Consider the following 13,622-nt stretch of genomic DNA (forward strand, 5'->3'; position numbering starts at 1 on the left):
AACGGAGATGAATACACACGGCTTACGTTTTGCAAAATTCGAATATGAACGTGATGTATGGGAGTGGGAGAGTGGAAAACATTACAGTGTCGAGGTAAACGGCCACGAATTCACGATATAACGATTCGAACAAACAGAACACTTACCGAAGGCAAAATATCCTCCCCCACTGGTTGTCATATTGTTATGGTGTATGGTCGCGTGTCGTGCGAGTGCCATCGCAGACACGTTACGTGCATAATCACAGCCTACAGCCTAAACCTTCGTATTCTATGTTGGAAATGCCTTTCTCGCCTAAAATTAGACAATTGAGAGACGAAACAAGGTGCATTGGAGTGAGATGGGTGAAGGATGTATATTTAGCGAACGACAGCTAAAATTGGGGTGCAACTCTGGAATGGGATAGCCCTCAGGTGAGATGAAAAAAGGAAAGAGCATTGGCACACCGTCTAAAGCAGAAACTGTCTGCATACAACACGCGAGTGCGCTGGCCACAGCGTAGCCGAGCCAGTCACTCGGGCACAAGGGATAGCAAGCTTAGCATACAACAGTATAGTTAATGAGATCGAAATTAATCTCATTGTAATAACAATTCGGAAAGGTTCGGCTCTCATTGGAATGCTAATAGTAAATATTTACACCGTTGCCACCCCTGTGCACGATCCCCCCTATTTGGAATTTCTCGGTAAGGCCCGAATGCATGGCTGCCAGTTCGGCTGAGTTCGGCCACTGATTGGGCGGAGCTTATGCTAAGGAATCGGAAGTAATGCAATGCACACTTTGTACGTTCCTTTGATAGGCTTCCCTAATATGGTACGTGTCGGAAGTGCCGAACCGAACAGGCCGCGCCCAATTCTGGGCTATTCTATATCTTCGGATTATAGGGGGATACCGTAGTTGGAGCATAATTGTGTCTCTAAATTATTCCTTTATTCCAATTAAGTGTTCATTATGATGATTTTACTATTATTAAATACTTATTTATTGCAAAAAACTATGCTCTCTGCACTTTGATGTTGCCAAATAAAAGGAAGACATAAGTAATAGAAAGCTAACACCCCCATAATTAGAATGTACGAATCCCAAATCTTTAGATTGTTGCTAGGTAATGGCTGTGGACGTTTGACGTCAATGTGCGTCATTGTACCACGTGATTCAAACGTCACAAGGGTCTGCCCTAATTTGGACGGCGGTTCTCATGAATGAAATCGAATAAAAATACTTGTACCTCGAGTCTTCGGCATTCGACAGTTCGGATTTACTCGACTCCACATCGGCAAAAGTCGTAACTCTGTAGCTGTTTGGAAATAGAGCGTTTACTCTAACTGAGGTTCATGTCACAAGTGACATTTCGCCGCGCAAATTTTGATCATCGTTTGATCGACCCCACAATCACCTTAGAATTTTTTTCAGACGCATGAGTAAGAAGTCAACAGAATCAGGCGAAATGCGTATGGATCTGGATACACTCTCGCAAGTGGCGCTGAGTCAGTTTGATACTAGTCTGTTTAACAACACCTTAGCCTCGCCGGCTGAGCCGACCCCCCTCTCAGCACCCGATGCCCTGAACTTGGCTACGACTATGGCCGCGACTCAGAGCTTCAACTTCACTTCTGATCTGCCTACACTCGATGGTGGGTGGCTTTGTACTACCTCTTTCTCCGAGTTAATTTAGATATGTCTCGTCTCTCTCACCATCGTCCCACTAGTTTGTGTCTCCGATAGTCACTTTTCCATCGCTCCTCATAGCTGTTAGGCGCATTATTCGATCAGCTCTCGCCATTACTTAGTCTGCTCTCTCTCTCTAACTGGACTTACTTGGCTTAACCACTCAACAATAATGCGGCGTTTCTACTATGGTGATTTTCCGAGCTCTACCCCGTGTTTACTCCGCTACCATTCAGATACGTCACACTTACACGGCCAGCTTTGCAATTTGTGCTCTGTTCGTGAAAATACTTTGAATTTTCCGTGCTTTCTCTACTTATCATCATAGGATTTTGAATACTTGGAATTATCTCTCCGACTTTTACGTTGTGCAGCTTCTTATATCTCACTCACGGCGTGTGCCTCGAACCGAAGCGAAGGCACACACGTGTAGTGTTCGATCAATGCCCAGCCCCTGAGCGCCCTTGGTGTTTACTTCAAGCGAGTGACATTGTTCGCGATACGCTCTCGGGGCGTGTATCGCTCGTGCCTTTGATAGAGCTTAGGCAAGCGTGTAGAGCAAAGCGTATTGCTGGGTCGAGTTCAGTGTGACGTATCTCTGTGTGTAGCCTATTAGGTTTCCCTCCCAACTTTTTCCCCTTCATACAGTTGTGTGTACAGCATTATCGGTGTTCACTTCGTAATGTTATCATTCGCCAACGCAGCGCACAGCTGATCGCAGTGCGGGCGGGTATCCAGTGCTGGTCACTGTACGTTCATAGTATTACACACTGGTCTTACCAATTTCCATGTCATAATTAAATGGAATTATAACGCTTTGATTTATTGATTTTTTTTTGAACTGCTATCTCTTCATGGATCTAAGTCTCGTTTATTCCTTCTACTACTTCTGCAATACAGGTACGATGGAAGAGTTTGAATTCAAGCCACAGGTTACTGAGGCTGGCTTTGTGGAAACGGACCATAACATGAACAACCAGCGGGGCGAGCCGGGCGTCATGAGTGGGTACCACACCGTCCCGATGAGCAACGTTCAGCAGCCCGCTCACATGTCACCGGTGTCCTGCAGCAGTCCTGACAGCTCGCCAACCCCCAGCGGATGGTGGACGCCTACCGAGCGCCCTTCCACCACCATGTCTAGTGGTATTGGAAGCATTATCACCACATCAAACAGCCTGATCAACGAGGCCGTCGCAGCCGCGCAGCCCACTGTCACAGGCTGCGAGACGGCATGCTTCACGCCCAGCACTACCAGCTACAACATTGCTGCCACCCAGGCGATGATCAGCCCTCAGGAACTCTCCACCCACAACTCTCCCTACACGACTTGTGCCTACACGCAGTCAGCAACCTCGCTTGTTCCGACCACGGCTTACGATCAGCTCCCGGAGAACTTATCAGTGCAGTCGACTATCGTGCAGGCCGGCAGCGCTCCCTTCGAACAGACCGTTAAAGTTGACGGCGTGCTGAAATATTCCTGGCCAACTGCCCCTGACATGAGCTCGGCTTTTGGTCGCCCAAGCGTCACGCAACACCAAATCGTAAAAATGGGTGTGCATACAGGACAGAGTACTAGCCCACAGCCACAACAAGCCCCAATCTTGCCCTCTAGAACCCAGCAGCTTTCTCTGACCAACGCTCCACCTATGATGCTGCACATATCGCCCGCGGACATCATCTCCCAGCCGTACCCGACGACGCAGAGCACCGTCGGGAAGTCGACGTCCAAACCGCGGAAGTATACGAGCCGCCCTGGCAAAACTCCGCCCCACGAGCGGCCCTACGCTTGCCCCGCCGAGAACTGTGACCGCCGCTTCTCGAGATCCGACGAGCTTACGAGACACATCCGTATCCACACCGGTCAAAAGCCATTCCAATGCCGAATCTGCATGAGGAATTTCAGCCGCAGTGACCACCTCACAACGCACATCAGGACCCATACTGGCGAGAAGCCCTTCTCCTGTGAGACCTGTGGTCGTAAGTTTGCCCGCAGCGACGAGAGGAAACGACACAGCAAAATCCACCTGCGACAGAAAGTGAAAAAGGAGGCAGAACTCATGAAATCAGTTAATACGTGCAGCTACCAGCAGACCCCAGCCTCAGCCTCGTCCCCTCCAATGCCCGTCAGTGCCCCATCAGCTGTAACGACCTCTTAAAAACTCTCTTTGAGGACTTATCTACGAGCCTAAACCTTGTTTTTGCTTTGCGTTTTGCACCCCTCCTGCACGGATTCGGTGGGAACGTCGGCCTGTGTCGTGCGGTACGGCCGGGCGGCTCTGCCCCGGCCCGACGTCGTGAACAGGGCCCTCAACTAATCTTGCCGCTGAGAGAGCCCGAGCGAACCTACGCGTGGTGTGGACTATAAACTCTCGGATACACGTAAACTCAATGGATTGTCTGATCATAGACTTTTGCACAACTCAACCTGGTTAATACGGAGAAATTCCGTCACACCATTATCGTTCATTGTTGTATCATTGAGTTTTGTTCGCAATTTATTAAGCCTGACCACTGTACTGTGTCGTTTCGTTTACCAATATGGCTTGTGCGATTTGTGAAAACCCGTTGCAAATTTTTGACCTACAGTAGGTGCTGCTCAGCGGTATTGTCATAAGGTGACTAAGTCAAGCTGCTCTCCAATATTTCTTTTTTTCTATAGCTTAATACAGAGCTTCGGTATAACATTCAGTAAAAGCACTTGTGCTTATCAGTTTGTATTCAGAGAAAGTTGACTTGATACTTCATGTTATTTTTTTTTCTTTGAAGCGAGTATTATGCTGTGCATAAAGAAATCCCAGCAGTGCTGGATAATTCTGTATACATGCTCGCCTGCTTCCACTGTTTAAAAAAACCAAATATCTCTGTAAATTGATATCGCTGCTGGCCAGTTGTATTTCTGTTAATATGAAGCAAATGTATTTCGATAGGGACAAACCGCTCCCTAATAACAATATTCATGATAAATTCCTTTAAACAGATTTTTAAGAGAGAAGATTCTATGAGAAAAACAATGACACTGTCATCAATGATTTTATTCGCACATCAGATGCTCTGTATTTATGAATCAAATCAATGCCACGAAAACTACCTACGCTCCAAAGAAGATTCAGTGGCATTATTGCCAATTTTGTTCTGTTTGAGCAGGATATATATCATTCTTAGCCATTTCCACATCGACGAGGTAACCCAACTCAAAGACGAGTTGAGGAGCAGCAGTCGATGATGTTTGTATGTCTTGGATGCATTCAGAAATATTCTACGCAATGTGTGCAGTCGCTCAAGAAGCTAAACTAATCTTCATTAAGTCACTGTGAAATGGAAGTCATTCATTCATTGAATTTGAGTGTTATATTGGTACGATGATAATCACGTTCAGCTTACCATGGCGTTGGTTTCTTTATATGTAGTGAACAGCCGTGTCAAGTCGTGCATTTCAGTGGATTTTTATTTTAACGAAAAGACAAGAAGTTGATAAACTCTAGTTCATCAGTGCCTCACACATATTATCATGGTGGATTTTCGCTAAAGATGACATAGGAATTAAGTCATGATACGGGTTCAATTATGTGTACCTGGAAAGGGTGAAAACACTAATACGTTTGTCTTGTCCATTGGTGTCTTGTCAATTTATAATTTCTGATTCAGTGAAGTTTTCTAAGTTTTTAATGTGCTGGTCGATTTCTTCAATTACATGCGTGTTAAATGTCATGCACAGACTTGTAAAATTTGCACTGGTTCATTGAGTGTTAAGATGGAATCGCTGACGCAGAGAATATGTATTAATTCCTTTACCTATACAGTCTCATTTCTTTTGCATAAACTTGGATTTAATCGTTTTTTTCATGAATAAATACATTTGCCAATATTCATCCAAGCCAAACGACAAAATTCCGACTGCAATCGTGTTGTATTGAGAGTTGTTCTAGAAGTTTCAAAAGAGGTGGAAAGACCAATTACAACTCATAGTTTTCACAAACAAATTTCTTACTTTGCTGGAACCAAACCTAAAGCTTAGACACCATGTATCTTCCAATGTGCCTTTTTTTAAGAACACAAATTGCAGGAAAGAAAGAAAAATAATGGAAAACAGGAAAATGACAATGTATAATTTCATTCTGATATTAGCTTGCCTTGCAATACGGACTAACCGGTGGAGTAATTCATCACCTTCCTTCTTAATTGAGAAATATAAAACGTGCGCAAATCCATTCCTAGAGCTTTACGTAGACCTCATCTTTTGGTTCTGTCTCAATTCCATGTGTACTGTTGCTCTCTGTTTGGTGCCTACAGCTTACTGTTTTGGTGTAAAATTTTGATTTTAATTTTACATGTGTATATAGATATCTTTATATTTATACACGTCAGGATTTGTTATATTGTATCTTTGATACTATGCATTAGCGCCCGTGCTAATCTTGTCTCGTCAGATATTACACGGTCATTGTTTGTTTACTGGGGAAAATTCCGCGCTTGTACATACTTGCAATGTCGACATTTATTATTATGGTATTGTATACCGTGCATGTAGAATGGGTGTGGAAGGAGGTATACAAATATGGAGGAAAAAAAATAATAAAAATATTTTTGTCATGAAGTGCACAAAATATGAAATACCATTTCTCTGAAGTTACTTTGTAAGGTGTGATTTAACCAAGCCCTGCAGTGTGCGTGACGATTGGATTGAATGCATTGTGAGTTCGTTTCAAGTTGGAGTTGCTGTTGAATGTATGCGAGAAAATCAGCGACAATGTTACTGGAGCCAATACATTAACATGCCATGTTTGTAGACATCATTATTAACTGGTTATGACAGTATGTTTAGGAACCCATGGTAAGGTAGTTGCATGGCAGACATAAGCATTCAGCGTTATTCTCATTCGCATGAAGCAGAAGAGGTCACCCCGAATTACTATCATTTTTTTTTTTCGTTATTTCATATGTGGCAACATCAGATATAGAGTTACTTTCGGAATGCGTAGGCTTAATTTATTTCACAACGCTGAGAAAACATATCTAATGAGCTGAGCATCAGTGCTTAAAGGGGTGGAAACAGACAAACAGAAGGGAGAAATAGAGAGAAAGAAAGAAAGAAAGAAAGAAAGAAAAAAGAGAGAGTGGGCATGGAACTGTAACGGCCAATATGGCCCCAATTGTGTCCAATATATCTCGCTATGTGTGATGCCATGCATAATGAGAATGTGATCTGTTTTGCCTTCTTCTGTGCATATGCTTAACATACATAATCATACTATACTGGGGGAAGAATAATATCCAATGTAGAGTCTAAAGGTGCTTGTGTAGGAAGGAATATACAGTCATGATAAACAGCACCACAAAACACCTCCCACGGAGCTAGAGCGAAGGGAAATCGTGGGGGAGGGGAGGGGAAGGGAGAGTAAACAGACTATAGTGGGCATGCAGACAGACAAAAGGACACATACACACACACACACACACACAAACAGACAGCAATAGAGTTCAGAGAAACAGAGAAATGGGACACTCAATAGCTGATAATACAGAAACACGTATAATACCTTTTTATGGATTTGATAGGATTCTCAAAGAGATAGAGAAATGGACATGGAAAGAGTGGCTTACCTTTGGGACCTATCATTGAAATAAGAATGTTACGCTGAAGTCAATAAACAATAATAGTTACATATACATGTACATAAACACAAAATACTGCCATGATCTTGCCGGATATGGTTTTAAAACAGAGGTTTGATGTACCAATAATTTTAGGGTTTCATTGGTTATACTGGAAAACAACTTAATAAATAGCTCTGATTCTGACTTGCGATTACATATGGTTCAAATATGTCACCACAGGCGATCGGAAATCAAACAGGAAAACTGATCTATCCAGCTTCTAAAGAATATGAGCATTAGACCAAAGCCTTGTCAAGACACGGGAAAGATGCCACAGTGTTTCATCACATTGCGTTTGTTCTCCACATATACCATGTGCCCATATATAGGCTCTGCTGTCGGTACTTCATAAACGGGCATTTGACTGCACTCAACACAGTCTGATGCATTGTAAGCGGATCACTGTTTTACTCCAAAATATTCTTGCTGTTCGTACACATATCACACAGTTTTCAGAGACAAACACACGACAAACCCGATGTACACAAGCACAAGCTCCCTCTCTCTTTTTTCCCCATCTCTATCTCTCTCAACTAATGGCTTGATTGACAAAGCAGAACCAAATGATCGAGAACTATGACGATGCAAAGTGATTCAGTCACTAAAACGCGAAAATAAAATGACTGAATATGCCATGGAAAACAACTCCAAGCACCACACCAAGCAGCTGTTCAGTACAGTTATTTTCCCCCAAACTACTCGAGATGCTGCATTTTGCGCCATTTTGGGATTCGGTTCTTGCCAGGGTATTCGGCCACACACACACACACACACACACACACACACAAACATACACGCAAAAAACATCCATATACATCTACGAAAACCAAAGAGAACGAGGTTTACCGTTTTCCGTTCTGGATTTTTTCTTTCTTTCTTTTCTTATATAATGAGACAAGCCTTTCTGAGGTTCACACACGAAAAGGGGCATGTGGATTACTTTGCGTGGGTTCGGCGTGTGTGAGATACTCTCATGCCCATTAAGAATAGGATTCCTCACATTGTTACTTATCCACACAACACACAACGCAAACTGAACTTTATCTTATTTGATTAAAAAAAATATTGTGGAAGTCACATGTTTGTTTTAGCATGTTTCAGACAGGACAGACCTCAGCCCCTTTATAATGAGCTGCAACTTAAGTGCAATGCACAAGAAACTGTTGATAAGCAGGCAGATGTTACCAGAGCTCGTACTGTCATCCCGCCCGAAGTTATCCGAGAGTTCATTCATTTTCTTTCAATTGCCGAGCAACTTTGAAAAAGGAGAGAAAAAACCCCACTTATATCAAACACTGAGATCATCTGAATTTTTTTAGCAGCCTGCCGAAACACTTTGAGTTCCATAATCATGAAGAGTTCTTCTTTCAGATATCATCAAGCTGTATTTTGTTCTCCTTTGCAGTCCTTTGCAGTTACCACACCAGCAATCAGTGCACATTTTTGTGTAATGATGTATTATTTGATAATGTTTGTAACTGTGTTTCATCTCTTCCCATCTCCCTGGTTTCATTGATATAGCTGATTCTGGGTGCATGCACTGGTCGGCGGGAGGAAGGCCTCAAGCTTCGATGATTAAGTTTGCCTCAACCTCCCCCGGCAACCAGCGGTATGCACTTATAGAATCACCACAATTTTTATATCAAGCAATATGATTTTCTGTTTGTACTCTTTGTCCGCTTGTATTTTATGTTGAATTGCAAAATAAATGATAACAAATAATAATAATAATTATTATAGCGCATAAAATCATTCTTGATGACTGCTCGACTGCACCCATGGTGAATGCAGAATGTGCAACAAAAATTTCGTTGCAAAAAACACAAAACAAACACACACAACAAAGCAAAAAAAAAAAAAAGCCAACTACAGCAAAAAAAACCAATAATAATGCTTATGAAATGAGTCCTGATCATAGCATCATTGAGACTTGACTTCTCCGATAATATTAATATCCTAAAAGAAACAAGAAGAGCAAAAAAAGGAAACAAGCTGATTATGCATACCTGCAATCGATCCTAAGTGCTTTTGTAATTCATTCGTCCATGACTTTACATCAAAGGGAACGCTTGTCGAGTTCTCAAATTGAAACCTGTCCTACGCATTGTTGGTAGGAAATGGACACACCTTACAAGTTTTTGAAATTGCTCTCTGAATTAATAAAATTTCTTGCTTAAAATCATGCGGTGGCGTGTGATGATGGCGCGTCAGATTAGAATGATATCATCATCATAGTATCATGATAACGACAACGACGACGACGACGATGATGATAATGATGAACAACATTTGTAATTTGTCTGCATAGAACGTTCAAAGGCGCCCGGCTCCAAAAATGTGCTACACGTTATTCCCAATTATTGGAATTGTATGAATGGTATATATAGTAATATGATAGTACAGTTGTAGTAGGTTATAGCATTGACCTTATAGTCTGCAAAGAACGTTCAAAGGCGCCCGACTCGTAAAATATGCTACACGTTATTCGCAAGGTTGCCGGAATTGTATGAATGGTATAGTAATATGATAGAAGTAGGTTATAGCATTGACATTAGTTATCTGCAAAGAACGTTCAAAGGCGCCCGGTTCCCACGATTTTATGCTACATGCACATTATTCAGTATTCCCAAGGTTATTGGAATAGTATGAGTAGTAGTAGTAGTAGTAGTAGTAGTAGTAGTAGTAGTAGTAGTAGTAGTAGTAGTAGTAGTAGTAGTAGTAGTAGTATAGTAGTAGTAGTAGTAGTAGTAGTAGTAATAACAAAAATGATAATGATAATAATAGTAATAATAACAATAAAAATATAACAAATAGTAATAGTCATAATGATGATAACAATAATGAGAGAGAAAAAAATCAGAACATCTGATGCGATGTCTACGCATAATATGATTGTCAGAGAGAAATCTCTGTGTGTCGGGGGAGGGTGTCGTTCTTATGAGCTCTGTATGGGCTAAGGTCCCACGACCCCTATAGTGGTTTTCTTGGGTGCTGTTTCGTTTCTTGCTCTTTGTTTTTCGTTTTTGTTTCTTCAAGTGAAGCCTAGCAGTTTAAGTTGCAAGACAGAATTATTTGCAAATGAACGGCATTGTTTTCTCCCGTAGCCAGAAAAAAAAGGTCTTACTAATGAGTAGCATTCAAAGTTTGGAAGCCATGCAAAGATTAGATAGACTATGGGAGGTTTTTTTGTGGGTTATTTTTTCAAAGTCCGTGTGTTACAGATTCAATTAAATTATCTACATTTGATCTGACTATATCTGTACATTACATTTCGTTACGAATGTGAACATGATATACCATGGCGTGTTGTGGGGGCCATTCCACGAGACCGACACCCACGCGTCATACAGCCCACGAGTTCGACATTGAAAAAAGGTCCATGAGTCATACAGCCCATGAGTTCGACACTAGATAAGGGGCTTAAAGGGACTATACAGTACTGGTTGAGGTAGGGATTCATGTTTTGAACATTCCTAAGTGAGATTAATGAAAAGCCTCTTATGAAATATGAAAGAGCATGTAATTTTAAGAAGGATTCAATGTTTATTTGATGAAAATTGGTTTTCAAATGGCTGAGATATCCAAAAAAGTGCTAATAATAAAAGGCGACATGCCACAACTTTATCAGGATCTCTTTGTTTCACCTTATTTTTGGATATCTCAGCCATTTCAAAACCGATTTTCATTGAATAAACTTTTGATACCCCTTAGAACTGCATTCCCCCTTACATCTCATAGAGTGGTTTCTGAATATCTCGCAAAATGTCAAAAGCTAAATCTACACCTCGACCAGAACTGTACACACCCTTTAATGTGTCGGTATCACTGGTCTTGTTTGCTTGGCGTCGAACTCATAGGCTGTATGACTAATGGGCAGCATAACTCGTGGGCTGTATGACTCATGGGCTATATGACTCGTGGGCTGTATGATTCGTGGGTGTCGAACTCGTGATGTGCACCCTCGTGGGCGACATTCAAGTATCTTGCATCATTACAACTATTAGTTGGATACTGGAATATGTGATTACTTTAATGTTCTCTTCAGTTGATACAGGAGAAATCTTTAAATGATCAAAATTAGGGAGTAGCAATACCAGCTGCCTTCCTTCTTTTTTTCTGCACACAGTGATCTTTACGTTCACCTTTTTATTTTATTTTCTTCTTCGGCCTCCCTTTTATTCCCTTTTGATGGTTTGCTTCCGATTCATATTATGCACAATGTGAAAGCTCACAACCTTAAACAAAGTGATGAGAACAAGATAAATTATCATGTTTTCCAATGGACTACGTCAGGGAGAAATGAGAAATTAAGAGCTAGTATCATATGCAGCAGCTAGAGCGGGAACAGTACCACAAGGCAAAATCGTGATGGCACTTCCACACTTCTTTCTCAGACTCCAATGTTGCTGAAAAAAAGGTCTACCACCCATCACACATCCGCTCACTTCCTTATCCAATTTTTCCCTGCTGATTGCCCCACGTACTCGCCGCGTCCACATCTCGCCTTGCCGCGCGGGATTATATACCCGTAACGTCATTTCGAGTTGCCTGTATATATACGACATTGGCGTTTGCCGTAATTATGTTCACCTCGAACTATCCCTACAACCCGTGGAATATCAATGGCTTCATGTCGTCACCAGATGAGAGGTAATTCCTTGATTTCCGCCGGATGTTCAGCCCTTGATCTTCTTCCGTTTTCCTCCTGTCTAAAAATCAGAGCTCTGCTGTGATTTAACCTATTAGTCGAGGAAGCAGTATGGGACTTTTTCTTCTTTCTTTTTTTTCCCACTCTCTCAATGAAGGCAACAGAAAACACCGAAGGGGGAAAGAGCATTTTCTGCCAACCGCTTTCGACAAAATAATGTTAAAGGGAATTGAATCAATTTCCTCCACATGAGATAGATAACAAGATACTCCTGTTAATTTCTCGGTTTTACTTTAATCACATTAGAATAATATCATTGTTTGATATCGTTCGTTTTTCTTTGTTTAGATGAACGAATTGGTAAGACTCGAAATCGGAATAAAACAGGGGCAGATGGAAAGGCAGAATAATGCAGAAAGACAGAGATGTAGATGGACAGGCAGATGAATGGAGAGAGAAAGAGAGAGTCGGGAGAAAAAAAGATGAATCTGAATTTTGTTTGTTTGTTTGTTTATTTTGCTGTGTTTTTGTTTAATTTTCCATCTGAGAAGATGGCTGGATAACCCATATCTATTCAGATGCAGTAGCTGGTCTTCCATGGGGTCCACAGCTGTACGTGAGGCGGGACCATTTTACCGGGTTATGCAGCCTGCTCTTTGCGATGAATGACTGAAGCGGGATCTTTTACGTGCATGAGTTGTGACTCTCTCATACGCAGGACCTCCATTTCATGTCCTATCCGAGGGACAGAGTGTTTTACCTCTTACCAGAGGGGACGATAGGATTACACACAACATTGCCCAGTTAGACTCGGGGCTCGAATCCTGGGTATTTGGATCTGGAGGCAGACGCGCTACCGACTGAGCCAAATCACCGCCCTATAATTACTTAGAGAAGAGCATAGGGCATTTTTTTTTCACATCCTACAGTCCAGTAACTGTCTTATTTCATTAGCAAACTATACTTCGCAAATTGTTTCATCTAGAAGCGGAGGAGTGGACCAAATGGCGAAGAAAATAATGAAAGCAAAGTGGAGGAGTTGTTTAAGGAGATGCAGAAAGTGATTCCGCCCAGCAACCCTTATTTAGAAGTATATCATGACATTCCATTCCCCCCTTATTCTAGTGAAAGAAAAACAGTGTGTACAGGTTTGCATCCTCATTATTTTTTTGTACGCCAGCAGGGATATAAAGTATAGCTTGAACCATAGCGAGGCTTGTTGGATCTCGATCGCTTTTGATCGTCTCAAGAAGTTCTTTAAAAATGACCAAAACGCTTCAGAATCTATGAACATCCGGCCTGAAGCTAGCTGACATTTCGTGATGGCAGGGGGACGTGATCGATGAATCTACAGGATCGCCTCTACGCTGGAGGGTTAATGTACCTATTGATATTGACTCCAAAGATGAAGTACATGCGAATTAGCCGGTCCGGTTGAGTGGCTTTATTATCACTTGCGTATAGTTCCGGTCACTGCAAGAGTTGAAATCCTTTTATTGTAAAGAATGTCCTGATACACTTCCGCAGGCCCTGGTCTGCGATAGTCTTATCCATGTAAAACGACAGAATGGTGCATATAATTAGCCGACGGCCTTAAGGGACAGCAAAGCCAAGGAAATCCCACGGAGGACAATGTCCCGACCAAGAGAAT

General features: G+C 42.0%; 1 protein-coding gene across 1 annotated transcript; it reads left to right on the top strand.

The window, feature by feature from the left end:
* The first annotated feature begins 1,262 nt into the window (after positions 1-1,262).
* Positions 1,263-4,984, top strand: LOC139719885 (uncharacterized). Its single transcript, XM_071631273.1, has 2 exons — positions 1,263-1,634; positions 2,569-4,984. Exons 1-2 carry the CDS (start codon positions 1,418-1,420, stop codon positions 3,822-3,824), a joined length of 1,473 nt encoding a protein of 490 aa, XP_071487374.1. The 5' UTR covers positions 1,263-1,417; the 3' UTR covers positions 3,825-4,984.
* The last annotated feature ends 8,638 nt before the right edge of the window (positions 4,985-13,622 follow it).

The sequence above is a fragment of the Diadema antillarum genome, unplaced genomic scaffold (assembly GCF_040938485.1).
Source record: "Diadema antillarum isolate AM-2024a unplaced genomic scaffold, OU_Dant_1.0 scf00000009, whole genome shotgun sequence".
Classification (NCBI taxonomy): Eukaryota; Metazoa; Echinodermata; class Echinoidea; order Diadematoida; family Diadematidae; genus Diadema; species Diadema antillarum.